This window comes from Gavia stellata, chromosome 18 (genome assembly GCF_030936135.1).
Source record: "Gavia stellata isolate bGavSte3 chromosome 18, bGavSte3.hap2, whole genome shotgun sequence".
NCBI lineage: Eukaryota > Metazoa > Chordata > Aves > Gaviiformes > Gaviidae > Gavia > Gavia stellata.
The window spans coordinates 19559802-19586166 of record NC_082611.1 but is presented as its reverse complement, the minus strand read 5'-3'; the positions used below and the strand labels follow the sequence as shown (position 1 = coordinate 19586166).

Here is a 26365-nt window from a genome sequence, read left to right as displayed (position 1 = left end):
TCCAAGTTCTGAAAAAAACAGAGAATTTAAGTGCTTCTAGAAGCTTAATATAGTTGTCATTGTACCGCAGAAAACAGAATGGTTCTAAAGAAGTTTTTACCTAGCAGATCTGCTCCTTCATCAACATCTCCGATAACCTCGGACCCTGCGGTGGAAAGTTCATGATACAGAGAGTCTGTGTTGATGCCAAATGCTTTGTTCACAATCCCCTGTGTTGGGCTGTTGTTGGAAGAAAAAAAAACAAACCGAGGACTCTTGTTACTCGGCAACATTTAAGCTAGAACATTTCTCTCTGAAATCCTGAGCATCTCAGACTATTGCGATCAAAACCCTGAGAGCACATTCCACCTGTTCACCATGGGCTGATTCAGGGAACGTATTGAGTAAAGAAAAAAGCATGTTTTATTCCCTGTATCAAGGACAAGTACCTATCATGCACAACCTCAAAGCTCGCCCAGCTAACTTCCTTTTAAATCACAGTAGTTAATGACTATTCAATATTTGATAGAAAAATTCCAACTTGCAGAAGCTCTCAGCTCTGACTTTTCAGACTCTGCAAGGATTCCCACACTCCTATCAATTTAGATAACAACCTTAGACAGCGGTAAGTATCAAGTAAGGACTCAGATGTTGAAAACACCAATGGTTTTTTTTACTTCGCCAACCAGTAAGCGAAATCAGCCTGAAGGGTTAGCTGCTTCTTTGGGTGAGTCTACGCGCCGAAACGCTTCTTCACATGTCAGCAAAACATATCTCATTAAAGGTAAATCAAAGTTAACGTTTTTGAATCATATCATATAGGAGCACATTTCCACCTCTTAGTATCTTTGGTACCATCAAGAATCTTCTTGCATTTCTTGACAGTCTCACGGTTCAAACAGAAAAGAGCTGTTACAGGAGGTGAGGGTGAGGCAGCGTCTGGGATTGTCATCGCCTACTCTAAAAAATGCGGTCTTAATGTGGGTATAAACACTTTTAAGTGGTCTGCCTTATAGGAGGGGAATCAACCAGCATGAAGAGAGGCTGTGCAATTTTTCCAGCAGTCTAACAGAAAGGTCAGTACCTCTGGAGATTATCTCAAGTTGTGTGGCTTCATTCTTAGATAAATCAAGTCTCGGTGCTAAAGCCCAGAGGTTACAAATGGGGTGCAGTAGCTGCCTCTGATATTGCAGACTTAACAGCACATTGCAGAGAAAAGGAAAAAAAATAGTGGTTTTTTTTCAATTACAGAAAAATTACAGCTACCCAGACATCTGAGGGCACTGAGGAGCTACAAATGGGTGCCGTGACCGCACCAGAATTAATCAGTTCACGCAGTCTAATGGACAGCGTAAGTCACGAGAAGCAACCAGCACTCAGCATCTGACCTGAAGACCTAATTCAGCTTGAACCTACTTCTTCAGCACTCAACTTTCAGAAGCTGTCTGTATCTCAAAAGCATTCTGCTTTTAAAGCAGCAAGCACCCTGCTCAGCAGCCCCAGAGTTGGCTTCTGTCCCCTGCAGCTTTCAGTCTCATTACCTGGATCAGAGATCACTGCCCAAAGAGCTCCCAGTGCAGCAATCCTCTCCGTTCCTTTCTTCTCCTTGGGTTTGACCAATTTTCCATCTGATCTCATCAGTTACTTTTTGTCTTCCCCACACAGAGCTGTTTTGGATACCGAGACTCCTCCTGCATCTGACCCTAAAAATTGTCCATGCATCCTACATATTCGGAGGGCAGCTTAACTGTATGTGATTTCACAGTTGGGAAATGCATCTGTTGTTGCTGCTCACACCCTTCTCGATGCAGGTGCTCAAGAGGGAGAATCCAGTCCAGATCTGGACTGTGAGAAAACCTTGCCTTAACTTTGTTAATATCTTCTGCCTACCTGTAAGAGCTGGGGGGTTATTTTTGCTGGTGTAGTGCCAAATTACCCGCTGGACGAGGGGAAAAATTAATGAATCCTGTAAAATTAACCACCAGACCTTAGTAAAAATAAATCAAGGTACCTAGACTAATAATTCTAGACTAATACATGCCTCACAGAAACATGGTACCAAAATTAATAGACTTTAGGGAGCTAAATTAGGGAGCTAAATTAATAGCCTTTAGGGAACTAAACAGGATTAGCACAAAACAGGTGATGGATAGGAACCAGAGCAGCACAGTAGTTCGGTGTTAGGCTGCTCATTCAGAGAACTCTGTCCAAGTCCTGAGTACACTGATGGGTCAAAATTGCTCTGATCAGCCTCACCTGGGACCCGCACCTACCCACTGGTCGCAGGGCTCCCTTTAACCTCAGGCCGGTGCCTTCAGTCCTCCTCCGAGCTCCGCTGTAGGTGTACCTGTCTTAAGCCCTGTCTCCTGCTGCTCAGGGGTAGCAGCAGGACCCAATTCACCCTCTTGCCTTGTCTGAGGCTGCTGATGGAGCTCGTTACCAGTGCTCTGCCCTCTCTGCTCAGAACCTGCGGGACCGGGATCGCTGGGGTTGCTCCTGTTTGTCCTCCCTCGTGGAGCAGCCCTGCTTCTGCTCTTCAAACACTTGAAAAAATTAAAACTGAAAAAAGCTTGAGGTTTTAAAACTGGATTCAGAACTGAGCTCTTATTAGACAAATGCATCTTTTCCCTCCTGATAGCTTAATCCCATGGCCCCTTTGCCTGTCTTAAACCTTTTATTGCTCCGTCTCTCCGTCCTCCCTGACCCAGCAAGGCAAACAAGCCCAGTGCTGGGTCAGCTGGACCGATCCTTCTGCAGATTACCAGCAGACATTTGCCTTCGCTGGAAAACTCGGAGAACGTCAGGACCCCTCATATTCGCTCGAGGCAGAATATATGGACTTTCTCAAACAGCTGCATCTTGAACTCTGTGTGAGCCACAGCATCCTCACGCCTCATAAAACCAAGCAATAGAGCACACAGTGAAAAGTCACCATCAATACCTGTTACCAGTGCGTTCCAGGCGGGGGTCTTGACACATATCCAGCTCCGGAGTAGAGTCTATGATGTCTTGAACATCGGACCACTCATCACTGCTGCCCATTCCTAAGTAAGACAATACATATGATCTATAGGATCAGGACTTTCACAGGATGGTGTTCCTTGAAGGGGCTTTTGCAGCTTTGAGTATCGAGGTTTCAAAACTTCACGGTGTCATGTTCTAAGTCTTAAAACAGGAACAGAAAGTGGCTGATCATCTAGAGTCACAAACGCACCAGTGCTGGGAAGGTGCCCTCACAATTCCAGAGCGGGAAGACCATAAGCATCACCTCCCCGCCCCATACCAGAGTGTCAACGAGGTCATTGGCCTGAATCCTCATTAAAATGTGATAACCAAAAATACTTCATCCATTAAAATAAATTCCAAATAAACTTTTTACCCGTCAGTAAAAACTCTTCAATCACCATGCAGCTTTGGCCGAGATCAAAGACAACACAGTGATTTTCTGTATAGCTTCACAGAGATTACTGTCGTTATAAATTGGCACTATTTAGTTTTAATAGAAATAATTTTTCAATAGAAATTCTCAAGTCTACAACTGGTTTAGATACCCATCACAGGGAAATTTCACTTAAAAACTGATACATGAAATCTGCTCTGGTTTCTGCATGATCTACAGCCCAAAGTCAGTATTTAAAGAATAAGGAACTTCCTGCTCTTGACAAGTCACGTCTATTGGATACCAAACTGTTCAAAAACTCAGACTTGCACCTATTCCAAACAAGCAGTGTGAACATAGTGTCTGTTCACGCAAGAAATTCTTGAAGGATTAAAGACCTAATTCGTAAACTCCGCTAGTCCCTCAACAATGTCAGATGTGAAATTTTTGACCTTTCCGAATGGCCTCAGTAGCCAAATATACAAAGCCCATGACAACTTGAGTGTTGATTTTCTTCTTTTAGGCTGGCATTGTGCACCACTTGGCAACAAATGCCGTGTTTGAGGACAAAGCGTGATGTGTATCTGTTGCCAATGTAGGCATCCATACGCCAGTGGTTCTCAAGCTCACAGAAACGGAGGCTTCCTTTTCTTTATTTTTTCAAGCTGGGAAGCTTTCCTGCAAATATCTTTGAGTACCTTTTTTTGGTAGTTCAGCTCTAAGGCATTTGCATCACTGATAGACGTTTAAATTATAGATGCATAAAATACCTAATTAAAATTCAAGTATCTGTGTTTCTCCTCAGCATGGAGATCTGATTCTGCATTATGTGTGAGAAATAGCTGACAGGTTGAATATGCAGAGCACATAGGAAAGATACAGCTATCTGCCCTGAGCAGATTCCACAATACGATACTTCCACCAAGAAAAAAAGAAGCTTTCGCATGCACAATGACTTCAGAGTCGCACACATATAAAAGAGAGCAGACTTTGACCCAAGAAAGCTATGGATGGTAAATGAGCTTGTAAAGCAGCAACTGTAAAAGTAAGGGTAAGTATTTATAGGGCATTCGAACCACTGACATCTGCACTCAATTTCTCTGATACCAATGCTTATTCTGACGTGCCTCAGCCAGGATCACCGAACAGATCACAATTTAAGTTAGCTATGCAGAAGCCATACGCCTTTATGGAGAACCACGCTAGTTTCTGGCAGATTGACATCTGTGACCGTGGGACCCCCTCAGCTGCTAACATAAATACAGAATGGGACCCAGTCACGACAATTCTCATTTAAATGCTACAACAAAAGATGTCACATGTTGGTTTATAGCCTTAATTTGTCAGGAACCAGCTTGTGAACGTTAGCAGAGGAATTTCCTCTGTATTACTTGGGAAAAAAGATGATCATCTGTTTCAGATGCTAACCTCGGAGACCTACGCTCATCCCCGTGCTCCCGCACAGACTTTCCTTATGCTCTTCAGCTCCTTTTACAGTCCTTTTGTAAGTTCATGACCTGTGAAACAGACCACTTCTCCTTTCTGAAGGCTGCTGCAAGTCTAAATACAATACAGGCTGGAACTCGCTCAGATACTACATTGGCAGAGCCATATTAAAAAGCACGGAAAGGGGCTTTTATCATGTTATTACAGCATTTTCTTTATCTTAGCCTGGTGCTAAAGGCTTAGGTGATGGCTTTCCTGACAAGAAATCATGAATTCCAATTACTAAAGGACTCTGGAAGTGGAGAGAAAATAACTGTCACTTCCAAAGATTTGGGGGGGTTCTTATGTGAGAAACAGACTAAAAGAAAACAGGTTATTTAGCTGAGAAAAACCAGCAGGATATAATTGCTATTTTTACACACATCAAGGTGTGGGAGAAACACACAGAAGGGAAAATAATTATTTAACCTGACTGACAAATTTGGCATATGAACAACCGGATAGAAAAGACTTACAAATAAACCCAGAGAGAAAACTAAATGGAAGCTTTTAACTATCATATTGATGAGGTCCAGAAACAGCTTTCCAAAAGCTCAGTTAGACTAAGATGGGGCTTGACTCTTCACGAAAGAGATTCTATGACGTGTGTGACGGCAACTGCAGGGCACTGAGCTCAATAACCTATTCCCACCCTGTGTGTTTGTGAAACTATGCATATTACTGACATTTTAAAAATTTGCTACCCAGAAACTGCTAAGATCCAATTAGCCCTGTCTCGCTCACGTATCTTTCTAAGCAAGGCTACCTCTAATTCCATACTTAGGAAGCTGATCATCCCTCAGGCTCCTAGCCTCCTCCTGTAACAGAGGGACACAAGCACTGGGAAGTCAATTGCTTTAACAACCAAGTACCCAAGCTCCCGCTTCCATACCTATGCTGACATTCCTCATCTCCTGGGTGACCTGGACTTCCATATTCCGGCTGTTCCGCTTTTCTCGTGCCCTCTTATTGCTCTTGGTCGTGCCATTGTATTCGCTGATGGGCTGGATGCTCTCGTTCAAGGGTGTGACGGCAGCAGAGGGCACAGATGACGTGGGAGTGTTGGACTTGGTTCCAGTGGTGCTCGGTGTGGCAGCTGCTGAGGACTGCCCAGATTCGGACATTTCATCTTGGGGGCACTAAGGCAATTCCAGGGTGGGGGAAGAACAGAAAGGGAAAAGCACAGCTATACATTTCAATTAATTTCCCATTTGTTGGTGTATGGCTGCCTTAAAGCATTATGGAGAATGAGTCTTGCTCGCTGTACCAGCTACACGGCCAGCGCTCGCTGGTGACGCTAGGCACTGCAATCACGATGAAGCAGTGAGTTCTCATGCTGAACTCAGCAAGCGAATCCCACCTGAAAGGACCGATATCCTTCCTCCTTTACTACCAAACATTGCTCTTCACATGTCACATCAGTATGTGATCTCTTCATCATGCATCTCGGGAAAGGTGGCCTTAGAAGTGGAAAGAACCTGCAGCTCCCACTGACTATAGTGGAAGCTGAAGGGCTCCGGCACTTGCGGTAAGCCAGGCCAGCCATTCCCAAGGTGGGAAGGCAACACGGATATTGCTTGGGAAGGAGCTGAAGTGGCCTCTAAGAGGTCTTGGATGATGTCATTACTGTAAGCCATCAACGCAACCGGGTTGAGAGAACAGCAAAGTGGTTTTGACACTGAACTGCAGAAGCAAAGCAGATACCGAGCTGGGAGGGTCTGCCTTTGCTAGGGCAGGAGACCTGCGTCCCCGTACCGCCTCATGCAGAAGCTAGCCAGGCGTGGGTCCAGCTTGGCAACACGGCAGGAACGGGTGTGGTCCCCCCCACTTCCAAAGGACGGGACGACAAGACCCAAGAATTGAAAAATCCGAAGCTGACAAATGAACATAGGAGATGGATTCCCCGGGTGAAATGCATACAAATGGCTCTCGGTTTTACAGAGATTACAGCCCCATTTCTTGTAATACCGCCTCTTGAAAAACATGGGAGGCTTTCAAGGCTCTGGCAGGACTTTATACTGTGACCCTTGTTTGTCAATTAAAACTGCTTCACAGTCAGCCAGTTAACCTCTTGACCAATGCTGTGATCGCTCCCAGACCCAAATGAGATCTCCCCATTCTTCACGGCAGCCCACTCTAATTACCGCCTGCAGGGAGATGACAAAATTAATGCTGAGAGTTCTGCGTGATAATGAGTTGCAATCGGGTGCAGTGACATTCAGCATCTGCACATCCAGACCCCGCTTTCACCTTTACTACTTCTCTCTCCCCTCCTGTGCAAGTACTAGAAAGATCCTGATTCTGCTCAGAGGCTGCTCTGAGCCTCCCCACCTTGGAGCTGTGACGCTGTTTCACTTCACTAATCTCGGTCTCTTGTTCTAATAATAACTTTACAAGATGACAAAAAAAATTCAAAATGGCATGAGAGAGAAGACTGAAAAAAACGGTGACTTAACCCTTTGCAGCCTTTTTTTTTTTTAAATCTGGAATCTTATTAAGATCTTCCTTTAATTAGACTGGCCTCTATACGTTATCTTAAAATACCCTGCTGTACATTGCACTGTGGAAGCCAAAGGTTTTACATTGCATCTGTGCATTTATATTGGAAAGTTAAGATTTTTTAAAACTGCGTTACCATTAAATACGATCCACATTTTGTGTATCGTTTCTGCATTGTCAGCCCAAACAGCACCCACATTCCCACATGGACATTCAAATCATCTCCCTGCACGTTCGCTGATTTTAGCATCAAGACTTGAGATGGGGACGTTTTCACTTAGGCTGCTACATGTGAAAACCACACTTCCCACCTCTATTTCATATTCCCGTCTCAGGAGCTACTTTCCTAATACGTAAATATAAAAAAATCAAACCAGGTTTTTGAGAACAAATATGAACCAGTAAGCCTTGCGCTAATCCAACTGCAGTTTGCCTGCTTTCTAATGTACAAAGGGACAAAGAGTATCAAGTGTAAAGTGCAACCATAAAAACCTCTTTCCCCAAACAAAAATTCCGTTGGATGAAAGGATTCAGAGATGTTCTTGTACCCGCTGTAAGTCTATGAGCATAACCAAAGTCCATGAGCATCTTAGCACTGTAAAAGAGACACCCAGGTGGGTCCACGTGTCATTCCTTAATCTTGGGAACTAGATGTCATGCAGAAAGCCTGTATCATCAGTGTCTGTAGGGCAGTATTTGTGTCAGAGATACCCTGTAACTTCTTGTTTATTGACATTATCTGCCCCTCACTCAGAACACACCAGTGAGTAAAGACCCTGGTCTTTCACTTACTCTTTGGTTATACATCTGAGTTTTATATTTACCTAGAAAACCTACTTTACCAACCTACCAGCCTGCGCTGGAGAAAACTCCTCCCAAACATAAATACTACTAAGAGAGTAGTAGGAGAGGCGTTCCTCTTCACAGTCCAGAAGCACTATTAATCTTTGCTAGTATCTTCCTCCTATTGTCCCGAGTGCTTCGTTAATGCTAAGTATTCCACTAAGTGTGCCTCCTGGGCTGCAGAGGAGAGCCGTATTCTCCGTAACCCATCGCTCACCCAAAGGATACTCTCCACAACCACCACTTACCTACAGCCATACCTGTCAACCTCCTAAACATCAAATGTGTAGTAGTGACCTCCAAAATGCATTGCAAAGGCCCAACATTCATAGCAGTCATATGTCACCATGAGAAGCCACAATTGTATGGTTATAACACTGAAAGCATAGTACATAAAAACAAAAATGTTAAGGACTTTCATCTCCAGAACATTATATAAAATAAATGTACAACTGAATGTAAAAATAAAATAATTATCATGACAGCAACTAAAACAGAAAATAGTAATAATAAGTATACAAGGACACTTAAAATATAACTACAATATGGCCCCATGAGGAAGGAAAACTAGTCAGAAGAGTCAGGATGTACATACTGGGAAGGTGAGTCATGTATGTGCAGTGGATGTCAGGGAAATACCAGAGCTGCTGAAGAAGAGGCGAGGAGTGCATGAGCAGTACTGCTGAGATTTCAGTCATGCAAAATAATTTAAGAAATAGCATTCCAGTCAGAGAGTGTGCAAGAAGCTTGCAGGAGGAAAATCTCCATTCCAAATTGCAAATCTAGTAAGTCAGTCAATCGCATCCTTTCATTATTCATAGGTTTCCTCCATACTCTTAGGAAATCCTCCGTAACACACTACCCCATCCAAGCCTTCCACAGCTTAAGCTCTTTAACTCCACCCTACAGCTAACCTCCTTAAACCCAGCACCCCACTCCTGAGTTTCCCTAACCACAAATCCCAGCACTACCCGTCAGCTACGTTTGGAGCAGCACCCTACTGCTCCCGCACAAAGCTTTCCTGTAACCAGAAACGGAGCTTTGTGCCTGACACCACCACTAACAAACCACTAAGAGATCCAGTCAGTAACCCTCCATTACCTCAACTTGGACATCAAAGCTTCCAATTTATCTGGGTTCCTGCTGCATTCTCTTGCAAGGCAGACGCTGGGTTATCAGCGAGATCCGCTCAACTTCTTTCAGAAGTTCTGCAATGGTACTGCTTAAAGAATTACGCCTTAGCAAGCCTGTGGAACATGGATCTAACCCCAACGTCCTCACAGCTCTTCTCTAAAAACTAAGCCCTGCCGTCGACGCCTGATCGCTAGAGAGCTCGAGGGCGCGTTCACACCACAGTGTGCAGCACTGCCTGGAGATCCCAAGGAATAAACTGGTTCCAGAACCAGAAGCGGGTTGGTCTCTGTGCATTTTGGTTGCTCTCTGTGCCCTTGCAGCAGTGTTGCGTTGGCACAGCACTAGTCTGAAGAAACACATTCACGTTCTATCTTCATTTCCACCGTCCTTCATTACGTTATTGCGCTGTGGCATTGCTATTTCCTAATTCCAGGCAAAGCTCTCCAGAAATGACTGTAGGACCCAACTGGCATTCTGCAAGTTGCTACGTTTCCCAAATTTCTGTGCCTCCAACACTACAGCAAGGGCTGGGTTCCAAGAAGTCTCCACCCAATCCAAAGATCTTACTTTTGGATTTCCAACTTCCCCGATGGCAGATGAAGTGCTAAGGTTTGGGCTGTGCTAGGCCTGACTACTTTGCAAAGGTAGTGTTGTAAAAGGGAAGTTGCTGCTTTGTTTTCTGTGCAAATTTTGATTTTGTCTAAATTTCTTGTGCTATGCATCAAGGAGGCCACTCCTGCAGAGTCCCTCAGGCCAAAGTACCATTAATGTAATCTGGAGACATGAAGAATGGGCACAACAACAAGTTGGGGGGGTTCTTTCTTTGTTTTTTTTTTCCTCCTCTTTGCCTTTACTGCCTCAATGTATTTTACAGCGTTAGTGATTTACAACTTCTCAAAAGGAGACCAGTCCTTAGATGCGACATAGAAAACACCTGATATTCCACAAATTCCAGGCAGAGAGAAAGTAAATTTTATCAGACACCTTTAAAGCAGACCAGAAGCTCTGTGAGATACTGGTGGACATACTGTAAGCCGTGCTAGGTAGATGCACCACTGGCTCTCAAGCCTGTCACCAGGCATCTGTGGAACATCATTCAAAGAGAGAAATTTGGTGGGATCCTGAGGACAAAAACTTTGAGAAGTCTATAGGTATAGCTCATGGGAAACGTGGGCCACCACGTGTGGTCTAAACCGTAAAGAATTGCAGTGAGCTGTCAGCTAAGAGTACGAGAGCTGGGTCTTTGGGCGCAGACCAGTCTCCGAAGGGCAGACCAGAGGAGCACAAGCAACAGGCAGAACCATGCAGCTGCTTCAGCGCAGTTGCAACGCTGTGAGGTTTTTAGCAAGCCCCAGCGCAGAAGGCAGCACGCTGAACGTGATAAGTGTATTGAAGGTAGACAATGCAATGATTAGACGTATGAGGAACTGAAGACCTTTAAGCACAGTGCAAGATTTGGGCATCCAGAGAGGATTAGGAGCCCTTTTTACTGAAGATAGGAAGGCCAGAACAGCGATCAGTCAAAAAGGACAAACACTGGAGAACAAGTGCAACCCAATGCCTGGTCCCAGCTGAGGTGCAGAAGCACTGCTCTCATCAAGGAGGAGAGAGGGGACAGGTTCCACCATTTCCTCTCCCAAATAAGCTATAAAAAAGTGAAGGATTTCTCTTCCCTAAATCCCTAACTGCCTCCCCACAAATTCCTTTCAACTCGGGGCCAGCCAAATAAAGGAGATTATCACCGAGACGAGAAGCATGAGGAGTTATGTCAAATCCCTCCCGCACCATATGCCAGATCTGCAAAAGAATATCCTCCCACCTCCGGCACAGCTACCAAGGGAGCAGACGCACAGCAGGGAGAGGCTGCAAAGGGTTACGGACACAGATTGGTCTCCATCTTAATGAAAACGTGGGATGCTATTGACAGTGGGAGAGTGGGAAACCCTTGCTCCGTGACGGTCTATAAAACCTTGTAGCTGGAGTTGGACTGCAGCTGGCCGAGGTCACTCAGGTGCCAGTGGTCCAGTGTTGGGACGGTCTTGGCCCCTATCTGCCCACGTACCATGCCATCCGCGAGGGGGAAGACATTCAGAGAGTTAGGACGTTCCTTCCTGCTAAACAGAGAAACAGAGAGAGAAGGGAAACCAGTCTGTTAGCCGTTTACAAGATTCTTATAGAAAAGAAACAGCACACTAGCTTATGTGTAATATTAGTCACTAGACATTGAATTGCACTCCTTGCCCTCCCGTAGCAGCTGCATGAACTCCCAACTCCCACACCTCCGCGGTGTTGCCTACTCAGACCCATGGCGTCTACTGCTAGAGCCATACCTCTCCCTGGGGAGACTCTAAGAGGGAGGGGGTCAAGAGACCACAACAGGCACGACTGACTTCTCCATCAGTACCAACCGTTTGGGGGGAATGCAGAAGTGCAGGGAATCATCAGCCAATTTAAGGCGGTGTATCTTCTGAGGAACAAACGTACTGTGCGAAAACAAGCCACGGCGAACAACCCTCACAGCAAAAAAAAAAAAAAGCTCCTATAGATCCTAGAGATGTCATACTGGGTCAGGAAAAAGACTTTTAAGTAAGAGTCATCTACGTGGCACTTCTGTAAATTCCACCCCAAATCTGGTTAGCTCCAACAGCAGAAATCAGAAGGTTTTGGATCACTTCCAACATTAAGCGAGAAAAATAATATTTGTACTCTCTGATCCCCTCTCCGCATCCATACTACAATGCACTCAAAATTCAGAAGTTAAAGCTATAAATGAATGCATCATTCATATTGCCAGATGTCTGTAATTACGTTTTCTTCATCCTCTTCTTTCTGGCAATTGCAGGTGAATCGCTAGCTGCGGGTTTGATTCTGAATATAAAAGCTGGCACAGGTTTTGAGACCAAGTTCCAGCAAGGAGAAAATCTAGAGCAAGCAGCGGAGGTGGAAAAGGCTGCAGCAGCATGCTGAGACCGGCAACTGGTTTTGTGCCAGAGAAGCAGGCCTGCAGGGATCGCACACGCGTCCGTTTAGGGGATATCCCCAGCAGCCTCCGCTAGCTGGACTCCAGTGGCCCTGCAGAGATGAACTAAGCCGATCCTCCGTGTGTCAAGCACCCACAAAGGGTTCAGTGATGGTACTTCACCTACTCCTGTGCGGGGCTTCCACTTAACCGGTGCGGGGAGTGATGAAATTCGCCCTTCCGTACACCAGTATTGGTAACAGCAGCTCTTCATGTGCCTTTCTTTACCGATCGTCAGCACTGGTCTGATGAGCAGGCTAGGCAACCACCACAACCGCCTCACCCGTGAGCGCGGGCAGAACGACTGCAGCAGGACCTAAGCCCCCCCAGGACATATACAAACACACTAACACAGGAGATGGTGCCCGAACCAGCTCATTTATGAAGGAAGGAGGTGGAGTGTCTAGCAGAGGAGACAATGTTTGTGGAGAAAACCAAAATGCCCAGCCTTCCTGTTCCCAGCGCTGCCCGGCCAACACGGCGTCCCGCAGCGCTGCGTCAGCGTCGCTCATGCTGAGGAGCAATCGCTTGCCGGGGCCTATCTTGGATAGACAGAAGGGGCAGAAAGGTGTTTCCAGCGTGGCCCAGCAAGGAGATTTGGGATGCACTTTTCCTGCGAATCTGCATTAAGATCCTCTCCTGAAGATCCTAAGATTCCTACCTGGAAGTTTCATAGACAAACCCTGTTACAAAGGCAGCACATAACTGGATTTTAGAGGAACACGGATCGTTGACACGACCTGATTAACCTTACTTTCTTTTATAGAGAAGGTGCAATCATCTTTCAACAGAGTCAAAACCAGATTCATATACAATAGGGATTATCACTTTCCTCGTAGCCTTTCCACTCAAAAGGCATCTTGGGGCTTGTTACTTTTAAATATTAACAACCGCTGAAGGTTTATAGAAAACATTCCACTGCTGTTTGCCTAAATACCAACTTACGACCTCTATCCTGCCATTTACACCCGCTCCTAATAGGTCATGATGCCAAAGTACATTTACTTCTGTCTGCCTTCCTGCACTTACCTCTCTTTATCCTACTGCTATCATTCCAAGACCCTGAAAGTTTCCAAGAGCTGCGTTTTCAGTTTCTAAATAACATACTAGGGAAATTTTTCCCCTAACACGAAATCTTCACCCCTGGCACTGTACTGATGTAAAAGCCACAGAAAGTATAGGCAGTTACATGTAAGAGATTATGAAGAGATTCAAAACCAGAAATTAGAACTTTATGCCACAAAGACAGAAAATTCCTGGGTTTACAGTTAAAGGAATAACCCAAGGGTCCCAAGGAGTCTACTTCAAAAGAATCATTCTTTGCAGGGAGAAAAAAAAACAATAGGCCATTTTTTAGGCTTCTTTAACCATCAGTTTCATATCTTTCCTCTTCTTCAGGTTAGAATGATGGTCTTAAGGGAGTCATGCTTCACAGGCCTACACAGCTGGAGAAAATTTCCTCTTCCTGCAAAACATTCCTTCCAAAACAAGTGGTGCAGTGAGAATATGCTCTGAGCTTTTGCGACTATGCTGGGATGGTCTGACGTAACTCATTGGCAGCGCTGAGAAACGTGAGCCATCCCAAATGTGTGCTGAGAGAGACGTTACATTATACTTCCTCTTTAGGTAATCTCTATCAGATTTCTTTTGGGAACCCCTACCTTATTTCTACGTTCATATACAAGGGCATGCACATTTGACGTGCAAGGAGATACAGCACCCCACTGAACGTACAGGGAACGTATGACCTTCGCAGTCCCTGCTAAACAGAGAACAGAAGTACAAAGTCTCCGTAGCATCAGAAGCTGTAGGATCTTCAGGAAAAGATTTTAACGCAGATTGTTACAAAATTTCCTTGCTGAGTTTCTTTGGAAATACCTTCCAGCCTCTTCTGAACCTCCCTGGGAAGGGGAAAGAGCAAACACTACAGAAGAGCTAACTTCAGCTTTGCAGTCTTGGGGTTGACTACTGGTCTTCAAAGAACTTTAGAGTATCCTCAGGGCTGGTCTAAATTTTGAGTGCTGGAGTAACCTTCATACACCCAATTCTTTCCAGTACAGGCTGAGTCTTAACACTTGGTTAGCTCCACCTTGAAACAGCGAACTCCTCAATAAAGGTTTGCAGTAGCCAAAACCTGCGATCAGGCTGCTTCTAAAACGTAACAAAACTAGGGTTTGTTTGCCAGCATTTAAAGATGAGAACGGTTCCCTGTGCAGGCTCCGGGCGCAGAACTCACTGCCCAGCCCAAAGTCAGAAATGCCTTCAGAGAGCTACTAACAGCGACCCGCATTTTCTGCCCCGCTCAGAAAATACGCGTGCCTTGTATTCTATAGTAAAATAAGGGAGAAAAGATGACTTTTTAAACCATTTTGGGACATGAAGTGTAGATGTCTAATCACAGAGGACTGATTGTGTTCTGGGACCAAACTTCTACGTCTTCTGCTTTGAGCACAGAAGCTTCTTCCCGAGGTGTCACCCCAGCAGCTTGGTGGCTCCCGCTGCCTCACCCGAATGAGTAAGTCTAAGGCAGGTGCCAGCAGCCAAAGAGGGCGAACACGCCGGCACGGTGCATTCCCAGCATCGCACTGCTGCCACTCAACAGCAACCTCCAAAACCAGGATTAACAAAGTTAAGATGCAGCAATAGGAATTACCTTTTCCTCCATGACTGGCGATGACTGCAGTGACAAACATAACAGCCAAAACAGAGCAGCAATCGCACAAAAAGCGAGACAAAAAAACAACCATTAGAGAGCAAAGGTCATGCAAACATGCAGCCCTACAACAGATATGGGGTACGCATGCGTTGTAATCCACAGCACGTGGAAGTGTGCACTGTACCCATCACCCCTCTCGGATGGCGGTAGATACATCCCCCCCCAACAGTTCTTGCACAAACTTCTCCCAAGTGACAGGCAAACACACTCGCTGTACTTACGGTCTCGCGCAAATATGCACCCCTATGCAGTCTAACACACCCAAGCACATCCACAGATGAAAATAAGTAAATGCACTCAAATTTGTGTGACAGGCTATGAGAAATTATGCCCGTGTCCCCTCCAGCGCACATCAGCGCACCAAGATACACAAACGCCGGTGTTCGCCCCCACCCAGCTGTGCAGCGACACAAAACCACACATCTGTCCCAAGTGCTTGTGCACAAGCATATACAAACACCGAGCTGTACCCACACGCACGCACACCAACAGTGCAAAGCTTGAAATGAAGGAAAAAGTCCCATTTCCCACTGGTGGTTCCTACAAACTCAGGCCACAGCCGCATCGGGGGCTTCCACAGACACACAGTGTTTCTCTTTTTGTCTCTCCACGGAGACTAGCAATCATCTGCCACACTTTAAAGGGTAAAAGTTTCATTTCTCTAATACAAAGAGGCAATTCTTGATGAATATTTTGCCCTTCATCCCAGAGAATGGCAGTCCTGCGGATATAATCAGTAACACTTCTCACTGTGTTGCACTTTCCGAATCAGCTAATTAATATTAGCTAATTTGAAAGTTAGGGAAGGAAAAACTCATTAAAATCAATTTCTACCACGCAGTCCAACCCAAATTTGGCAGGTGTATATATGAACCATCCTTTACAAGAGAGAGGCCCTAAGCACACTTTTGCCTACGGTACTTTTATATTTTACTGTGGAAGTACTTCCAGAGATACATGCTTATGTACAGAAGGATAAGTGGGAAGGGAAACAAGCCTAACACACTTATCCCATTTCAGCAGTAACACTGGGATCAGACATGTTCTGGGAGCTCACGGTGGACTTCCAGAGTGCGAGGGCAGGGGGAGAAGGAAGAAAAATAGTCTGATAAGGGAGATTTTATGAACAGAAGAACACCTACAAACTACTGGTTTTTTTACACCGTGTCTCCTCTTGCACACCCCTCACGCCTCTCTCTTTCACCTAGGAAGGTTGCCATCTCGCTTTTGATTTTTTTTTTCCCCCCAATAGATTTTTATATTTTAGACAAACCAATTTTAGCCAGACCCCAAACACTGTATTCTGTAAGTATTTTTATTCTCCGAAACCCCTCTCTGTTGTGAGACTAATTTATTGTTTTGCAGAAAATAAGAGCACAGAGATAACTCAGGCCTGAGGACGAGTGGCTGGAAAGCTGCCCCACGGAAAAGGCCCTGGGGGTGTTGGTCGACAGCCGGCTGAAGATGAGCCAGCAGTGTGCCCAGGTGGCCAAGAAGGCCAACGGCATCCTGGCCTGTATCAGAAGCAGCGTGGCAGCAGGAGTAGGGAGGGGATCGTGCCCCTGTACTCGGCACTGGTGAGGCCGCACCTCGAATGCTGTGTTCAGTTTTGGGCCCCTCACTACAAGAAAGACACTGAGGTGCTGAAGCGTGTCCAGAGAAGGGCGACAGAGCTGGTGAGGGGTCTGGAGCACAAGTCTGATGAGGAGCGGCTGAGGGAGCTGGGGTTGTTCAGTCTGGAGAAGAGGAGGCTGAGGGGAGACCTCATCGCTCTCTACAACTACCTGAAAGGGGGTTGTGGGGAGGTGGGTGTTGGTCTCTTCTCCCAAGTGACAAGCGACAGGACAAGAGGAAACGGCCTCAAGTTGCGCCAGGGGAGGTTCAGGCTGGATATTAGGAAAAATGTCTTTACAGAGAGAGTGGTGAAGCACTGGAAGAGGCTGCCCAGGGAGGTGGTGGAGTCACCATCCCTGGAGGTGTTGAAGGAACGTGTGGACATGGCACTGTGGGACATGGTTTAATGGTCATGGTGGGGTTGGTTGATGGTTGGACTCGATGATCTTACAGGTCTTTTCCAACCTTAGTGATTCTGTGAACGCACTGTATAGTGAGTTATTGAGCCCACTCAACAACTACAACAGCTTCTAGTTACTCCTCTCTAGAAGAAATACTGTAAGATATTATTTCTGAAAGGACTATTCAACTGTCAGAAAAGGAAGGATTAATAGTCCCCTTGATTCACATATAACTGTGTCTTTCCTCCCTTTATATAAGGCTTTGGTAGCCTTACAAATGAGAGTATAAAAATCTTATCAACTGATTCAGAATAAACGAAGGGTCTTTCTTTGCGATACCAGTATCTTCCAGCTGCAAGTTATTCTTGTAGCCAAGGCTACAGAAGTATCTTTAATTATTATGAGAGGTAATGAAATAGCAAATAGTATTGGAAAAAATTCTTCACTGAGAGGGTGGTGAAGCACTGGAACAAGCTCCCTGGGGAAGTGGTCATGCCTCCAAGCCTGTGGGGTGTTTGGACAATGCTCTTAGATACTTGGTTTAACCTTTAGGTTGCTCTGTGTGGGGTCGGGAGCTGGACTCAGTGATCCTCATGGGTCCCTTCCAGCTCCGGATACTGTACGGCTCTAAGGCTGCAGGGAATCTGGCAGGAGTCCCAGGCTAGTTACCAAAGTTTCTGAAGATTCATGTCTTTTACTACTCCCTTTCCATCCTTCAAGCCTCTTTCACTGACAAGGTGGGGTTGGGTCTCTTTTTCTCTTCCTTTTGCTTTCGTATAATACCCAGCAACAGGAGCCATAGCAGACAGAGGCTATTTACATGTCCTACACCAAGACCTGAAATTTCCTTTCTATTACATTACCCCAAAACCAACTGACGTTCTGGTATTTAAGTGTTACAGACCTAAATACAAGTTACTAAAACATCTTCACTTATTCTTCCTTTATTCTTATTTCTTTATTCTTAATTTCAAATAATTTTGCTCTTTCTTCATCTCCAAATTTTGCTCAATGCTCTTCTTTTGCATTTCACCATCCGTACCAGATGATGCTTCAAAAACCTTCATAGCTTTCCATTTATCCCAGTATTTTCATCCCCGTGACTTTGCCCATGCTGCCCTTTGTGGATGGTCTGACATGCCATCCCCACTCCTTTTCTTAGGCTAAAGCTTCCCAAAGATTTGCTTTGCGAGTGGAGTTCAGTGATACTAACCAGCGCAAGTTCACAGATATTAACTGAGATCAGTAGACATATTTTCTAAGAGATGAGGGAGGACGCACCTAGCAGGCACCCTTTTCCGAGTATTCCTGTGCAGCTGGTACTGTCTCTGTCTATTTTTCAGACCAACAGCTCCCACGGCTTGCGGTCAGCATGTGTGCAAAACCTTTCAATATTCCTCAATGCCAGAAGAAATTAAAAAGTTAAAAAAAGACAGGGAAGGACAACAAAAAGATTTCATCTCCTGAAGCACATTACTTCATCAATATTGTTGCCCTGGAAAACACTGTTTTAGTTTAAAACTTTCTGCGTTAGACAGTGTCACTATAGCGCTAGTCATCTCATTTGCATGTGATGATTAACACAAATAGTAATCTGCGAGGCATAGAAATAGCCACAGAAAACATCTTTTTTATGGCTGAGTGACTTAATAGATTATGCTTAACCTGAGTAGACTATGTGTTATGTGATCTATTACTTCTCTAATCAGTATTTTTGGAACATCACTTCTACTTCTCACCCCGTGGGCAATGTTACTGGTATATAGTATCATCAGAGAGAAAGCATTTGGTTCCTTCACATACCAGTTAAAAACAGATGTATCTGTACTGAAAATAATGTAACTGCAACTTTTGTACTTTAAATTTATTCTAAGACTATAAAAGACTAGTTGTCTACACTGAACTTCTTTCCTACCACTGCCTTCTTTAAGCAAAGGCTGGTTCTTACTGGTTTGGTGCTCTGAAAACAGGGGGAGCGGGGAGGGAGGAAAATCAGTTTCTTGGGCATAAGTAGGTCTGTTGGGTGACTGACTTACAGAAAGCTTCCCTTGAAGGAACAGGGGGGAAAAAAAAATCCTATAATGGCCAACGCATTTAATTGCTACAGTTTTGCTGACTATCACACACACACAGACACACACACACACACACACAAATAGTTTATTTGACACCTCCATCCATTTTATAGATAAACCTTTTACATGCTACCTGAGAATACAAACGTATTTTTCCAGAGGCCCCCATCACCAGCAGCATGACAAAGCCTAAGCTTTGGAATAGAACACATAAAGCTCCTCATGGTCGAGCCTTACAAAACGTACCCCCAACTCACCCACAACCCATTGCAAAAAAGCTTCAACTACAACCCATGCCCACAGGGAAAGATCCTGCTTCTGGTTTCTCTCTCTCAAACACGCGCACTCAGTGTGTAAGTTCCCGGATGGCATACATTACACGGAGAGGTTACGGCCCTACCTTCTCCCAGGTAGACTCCCCTCAGTTTGATTATTTCCCCCAACTTGCTGCATCTTGGATCGCTCAATGTGTTCCACGTAGGTCTGGATCATCTGTGAGGAGAGAAAAGTCCATGAGCCAAAAAGATGAAAGAACATCCATTTCCTTTTTTTGCACATCTCTTTGTCTTTGCTCTTGTCTTCTAAGCTGATGATGTAAGTGAATGGACTAATCTGGCAGAAGATCTGACAGCAAATAGTGTGGAAATGACTTAAGCTTAATCTCGTAACAGAAGAGCCATGAAAGAGCATATCCAAACCCAATGTAAGACGTCTCCTGGAGGCTCGTTGGCAGTGGGAGATGAGGTAGTGGGGCACTGTTCGCAGAATCACAGAACAGCTGAGGTTGGAAGGAACCCCCTGGGGTCCATCAGGTCCAACGTCCCTGCTCAAACAGGAGCACGTCCAGGTGGCTTCTGAATAGCTCCGATGACGGAGACTCCACCACCTCCCTGGGCAACCTGTGCCAATGCTCATCATCCTCACAATAAAGAAGTTTTTACTCATGTTCAGAGGGAGCCTTCTGTGTTCCAGCTTGTGCCAGTTGCCTCCGCTCTTGTCACTGGGCACCACCGAAAAGAGCCTGGCTCCATCCTCTTTACACCCTCCATTCAGATATTTCTCATGTTCCCAAAGTTCAGAAGCTCTAGTCATCACTAGTATTGTAAAGCTGAATTATTTGACGTGACTTTACATATAGCCTAAGAGTATATTTATTTTGAGATGATATCCTACCTCTGTGTGACGCTGATGTAGAGCGTTGTACTCTTTCTTCATTTCTGATTCACGTTCCTCCAGTCGTGAAACTACCAAGAGAAGATTCCAACCATCAGCTAACACACATCAGACTCTCAAAAGAAACTAGAAGTCTCAAACCATATTTTGTTAGAAATTAATTTATACCTACTGAACAAAACAAACTGAAACAGAATAATGCACCTTGTGGGATCTGGTCTTCATTACAAACTCAGTTAATGGGTTTCTGCACATTCCCAAAATGAGCAGACCAAATCGTGCAGTAAGACCACAGAAGCGGAGTTCCTCAGCAGTAGCCTGGTGCCCCACAAGTGTCCCAGTTTGAGAACAATTTAAATTACCTGGGATGGGCGCCTCTGGCTATTTGAGGAGCAGGAGTACTGGACAAAACACCAATGAATTCAGAGGGGAACCTCAGCCAACACACCATGGCTGCACATGTTAAGGAAGTATTTGTAAAAATAAATCAATAAACCAACAAACAAATAAATGCGATCGTTTATACGAGAAAAAAATGGGAGATTCTATTCTGGGACAAGAGGAAACTGGAAACCAGGTTCCAAAGCTTCACCAATGGCACAAATCTTGCATCTGGAGAGACTGAGCATGCCCCACATAAGAGATGCAATGAAGCCTCTGCTAAATGAGAGTGGATATATCCCGTACTTTAGAAGGCTCAGAATTTTATACGAAAGTAAGGGATAACCAGGCATTTTAGGCTTGGCGTAAATTAAATTAAAGCAAACAAAAAGTACGAAAATTATTTTCAAAGTAGCAGTATATGTGTGTGGAAGGCAAAGTGTATAATCATGTCCGGTGTACAACTTTGCTTACTCTGATCTGCATAGTTTTTGGTCTTCAGCTCCAGCTGTCGAGTCTGAAATTCAAGGTGTTCCACTTGGATTTGTAGTTCTTTCTTCTCCTGCTCCAGTGCATCTTCAAACTCTATAAATTTCTGAATAGGGAAGAAGCAGAGAAGGAGGCATGGATGAGCTTTAAATGTAAAATGTGTTTGTCCTATAAGACTATTCCTCTCCTCGCAAAAAAAGAAAAATTGCGAGAATATAAATTACAAAACAGGAAATAAAAATTTTTAAGTACTGTAATTAGTACAATAGCATTGGATCAAGCTGAAGAGACTATTTTATATGAGAAAGTATCAGCTATATTTAAGGTATAATTAATGCATGAACTACGGCCCAACATGAGTTATGTAAACCAGCGCAACTCTATCATCTTCAGCAACGTTGTTCTTCCTCGTGCCAGGCTGAATTTTGATTCTTCTTAATTTGATGTCAGAGAAGACCAATTTTATTTCTATGGTCATGTATTTACAAGCACGTATGTCAGAAACCTTCAGACCAACTCTTGTATTTGTGCAGTTTTAGAAAGCTTCACCTATAATTCGCGTGCTGGGTATGTTTTGCAGAGTCTTGGGGAGAACTTCTCCGCAACCCCAAGCAGCTGAGAGCAACCTCCGCGCCCAGAGCCGGTGACCTGCCCCAGCAGCAAACTCGAGAAGGGCTCTGCGGTACGCAGGAGCCGAGGGAGGGAGGAGGGAAACAGGGAGAGGAGGAGATTCTCCCAGCAGAATTTAACAAATTTATACCCAGCAAGAAGCAGCTTGGCTAGCCGCTCTTGGCAAAGAAGGGAGCGAAGGGATCATTGCTGCTAACTCGCATTAGCAACAACGAAGTGGTAGCTGTGCGCATAGCAGCGTGGCCTCCTGCACCCAACACTGGGCTGAAGGGTAGATTTTTACAGATATCACAAATCACAGACTCACAGAATGACAGGTTGGAAGGGACCTCTGGGGATCATCTAGTCCAACCCCCCACCAGAGCCGGTTCACCCAGAGCAGATGGCACAGGAATGCATCCAGGCGAGTTTTGAATATCTCCAGAGATAAAGACTACGCAACCTCTCTGGGCAGCCTGTTCCAGCGCTCTGCCACCCTCAAAGGAAAGAAGTTCCTCCTCGTGTTTAGGTGGAACTTCCCATGAACAAAGTTTGTGCCCATTACCTCTTGTCCTGTCACTGGGCACCACTGAAAAAAGCCTGGCTCATTTCACGATGAAAACACAACAGAAAAATACCTAATTTCAGGTTGTTGTTTCGGTAAAATGTCACGTTTGACCTGGGAGCTTTAGTCATTCTCTGCATTGGATACCAGCACGCACAGCAAAGAAACGTAAAACGTGTGAAACATTCAATTTAGCTCCACTGTAGTGAATTGAGATTACGCGTTACTCTTGGTAAGAGCTGTAGTCACAGTTGCTTTCATGAAATATTTAAACTCAACAGGGTGCCTGGAAAGTGAATAGCACCTTCAAATCTCTACATATACTTAACCAAGCCTGGTTCATGTGCTGTATGTGGTCGTGAGAGTTTTCTGCACAAAACAATAACGCATACCCATATGCAATAACGACCCATAACCCCTACTTCTGGACTCAGAAACGGAGCTGGTTCTAGTAACAACCCTGACACAAACTTGTGGAAAATCCCATAAGGCTCCGAAAACATTTGCTCTGTTAACCACATGCATCTTCTCCACAGAAAACCATGTCTGAAGCACAGTCCCACCATGCTTACAATGGCGTAGGACACGAAAGCTATCTTACTAGCTTCAGGACAAGTGCTATTCTGGTCTCACGGACCCAAAAATTCGAGTCACAAAATCACAGAATCATTAAGGTTGGAAAAGACCTGTAAGATCATCAAGTCCAACCACCAACCCAACCCCACCATGCCCACTAAACCATGTCCCGCGGTGCCACGTCCACACGTTCCTTCAACACCTCCACGGATGGTGACTCCACCACCTCCCTGGGCAGCCTCTGCCAGTGCTTCACCACTCTCTCAGGAAAGACATTTTTCCTAATATCCAGCCTGAACCTCCTCTGGTGCAACTTGAGGCCATTTCCTCTTGTCCTGTCACTTGTCACTTGGGAGAAGAGACCAACACCCACCTCACCACAACCCCCTTTCAGGTTGTTGTAGAGAGTGATGAGGTCTCCCCTCAGCCTCCTCTTCTCCAGACTGAACAACCCCAGCTCCCTCAGCCGCTCCTCATCAGACTCGTGCTCTAGAGCCCTCACCAGCTTCGTTGCCCTTCTTCGGACACGCTCCAGCACCTCAATGTCCTTCTTGTAGGGAGGGGCCCAAAACTGAACACAGCATTCGAGGTGCGGCCTCACCAGCGCTGAGTACAGGGTCTCGTTACATTACTCCTGAAGAACTACACCCAAGGAAGCTAAAACAAGAGAGGCATCTGCATCAACCAGTCCAATAATTAAAACGCAAACCTGTCAGCTGAGCGGCAAGAGCACGACTGGGGCCGGGAGCAGCTCTGGATTCAGAGCTGCAGAAGAAGAGAGTGAGCGGGAAATAAAGCCGAGACGGCTTGAATCTACCTTTAAGATGTTTCGAGAACAAGAGGAGCCCGCAGGAGGTAACCTGGGGCTATGAGGAGCTCACAAGGGTGCTCTGCTCCTGGCCCTGCCTCTCTTCCTCTCCGTCTCTTTGCAAAACGCTCCTTAGGTTGAGCTCTAACAGACTCACCAGCACATGCACACTGGCTGGCTGAAATCTCCTCTTTCTAAAAGTATGAAGAAACCGGGGAAGAAAACCCTTCTCTCACCCTCCTCCGTACTCTGCACGGGGGAAAGTGTTGCTCTCTGCAAATAATGCCATTCAGGAGAGCACGGCAATTTTAATTTAACAAAGTAAAGCCTCATTGTACTCTAAAAGAGACAGACTCTGGTGAAAATCATTTTTGGGTAGGATTCCCTGGGAAACGAATGCATTTATATGCAGAGTAAGATTAATTTGTTAAATTCCGCACATGAAACAATATGCACAGTATCTGCTGCATTCCCAGGCTAAGCCCCGGGCACATTTCCTATTACTTTACCGGAATAATTAGCAGTGACACTGGAGCCATCATTATGTCCGTGAACTGGATCATTCTCTCTGTAGACAACCGAAAGGCTACATCATTTATTATTCCTGCAGACTTTTAAAACTGTTCAGTAAATCCATGAGTCAGTTTTCATTCCTACATACCTGTATTTATAGAAACAATCAAACGCCGTTTAGCCACGTCGCATTCGCCTGCACTCGCTGTTCTGCAGTGCCTTCTTTAATCTTTAACCGGGCTTTTAACTTTCTTCTCCTTCCTGCCCAAATGTATTGCAATAAGGGGTTGGGGTTTTTTCCCCCTTACGGTTGTTTTCCAGCAGTATTTTCTAGAAATACCAGAAATGCCAATACCTTTCTTCCACTATAAAGGAGCCATCTCAAGGCTAAACAGTTACTTTTTAATTACATTTTAAGACTGTACAAGGTTTTAGATTTTTAAGTAAGCATTTTTTCTCTGAGATGTCAATTAAACATTGAAATCAATCAGTCACTCACAAATATCCAGCAATCTGCTTTACGGATTTTGAGAAATTTATAAAGCAATCTGCTTTGTTCATGTTCAGGTTTATCCTTGAAACATCTTCCAGAGTAACCATATAATTTCAGAATGAGGAAAAAGGAAAAAAAAAATCCTAACCACGCTGCTACACCGAGCAACGGACGTAGAGAAGCAGCAGTTTGACTTGCTCCATTTGCAGGACTGAGCGAAGCTACACCGACAAAGAGCTATTTTCCTGGTACCATCTCCACCTCCTCGCAGGGTTTTGCTGGACCCGCTCCGTGCTAAAGCTCTACCGACGAACCCGTTTCATTACAGCCAAGGGCTAAATCCCCATCACATCGCACCGGCTCAGCTCTCTCTACCCTCTTGGCTCGAGGTGCCCCCCTGCTCCTAGTTCCCCATCCAAGAGCATGCCACCCAGGCCAGGCAGGAATGAGGTTTTTAGCAGCAATAAAAATGAATGGTCTTCAAGGAAAACATTCACGGATTTCTCGACGGTAAATTAGGACGCAAAAGAAGGTACAAGCCCAATTTTATTCTCACTATGTAGGTCATCTTTAATAGGATTCCTGGATTTGCTACTGCTGTTTTGGTTTAATTCAGAGGAAACTGATTGAAAGATTAAGTCTTCTACAAATATGGCTCAGTCTTTTTATTCAGTCCTGCCTATTCCGCAACCTAAAAGTAATCAAAGAAACAGAAAACTAAAAATCAATTAACCATTTGGAGAAGAAAGAGACATGGAGCCAACAATATTAAAAATTAATATTACCCTAAGTGTTCTCAGGGAAGAACAGCATTTCGGATAAATGTATTGCCGGGTATCCTGTCCTGGCTGCTGGAGAGATCGAACAGCGACACTTGGGCGCAGGGACCCAAGGGCTCTTCGCTCTCCCTGCCTCTGAGGCGCCTTTTAGCTGCTCCCGCATCAGAAGCCACCTCACCTGCGCTTCCCCCTGTGCATCGTGAGGTCTGAAGGGCCGAGAGCAGGGCAAGTCCCAGATCCAGAGAGGAGCGAGCAGCCGCACCAGCGGGACGAGGAGGAGAGGTTTCACTGCCAGGGCTGTCCCCGAGGAAAGCGCGCTCCTGGTCGAGGAGACGGCTTAGCACGCACTGTCGCTGCCGCTCATCCTTCACGGCACAAGTGAGCTCTCACCGGGGTATTCAGGCAGGCTTGGTTTTTTTTTTCCCCAATAAGCCAGCAGCAGACATTTCACAGATCATCCAGGGAAGAGCCTTACGGGCCACTAAAAGCAGCAGAGATTGAAATTCCCTTGCTCAGGAACACGAGCACATCCACAAGCACAACTCGGCAGTGCCGGGAGTTCGGGGAGAAGGGGCACTTCAGGTACACTCGCATTACTCTTGTGAACGACGGCCTCCAGAGCAGAGACGGCAGATGCGGCGCTTTGTCTACAGCACGATGCTGTGCCCTGGTCCTCGGGCGGCGGCTCGCAGAGCCCGGTCCGTGGCTGCGGGTGGCCCAGGCAGGCGGCACCACCCGGGCGGGCTCCGGTGCTCTCCCACCCTATTTCAAGGGGCCAGGCGCGTCCCCAGCAGACGGCAAACCCCCCTTCCACGCGGCGCTCTCGGCGCCAGCC

At 45.5% G+C, this 26365-nt stretch overlaps 1 protein-coding gene across 1 annotated transcript in view; it reads right to left on the bottom strand.

The window, feature by feature from the left end:
- MAPK8IP3 (mitogen-activated protein kinase 8 interacting protein 3) overlaps positions 1-24308 on the bottom strand; it is a 58177-nt gene extending 33869 nt beyond the window's left edge. Inside the window, exons 1-8 of the mRNA XM_059826623.1 lie at positions 24255-24308; positions 21173-21293; positions 20318-20388; positions 19545-19636; positions 11382-11433; positions 5736-5982; positions 2921-3023; positions 101-219 (exon numbers count right to left, since the gene is read on the bottom strand). Coding sequence (XP_059682606.1) covers positions 101-219; positions 2921-3023; positions 5736-5982; positions 11382-11433; positions 19545-19636; positions 20318-20388; positions 21173-21293; positions 24255-24308 — 859 coding nt within the window. The remainder of the gene's footprint in view (positions 1-100; positions 220-2920; positions 3024-5735; positions 5983-11381; positions 11434-19544; positions 19637-20317; positions 20389-21172; positions 21294-24254) is intronic.
- Between the last annotated feature and the right edge of the window lie 2057 nt (positions 24309-26365).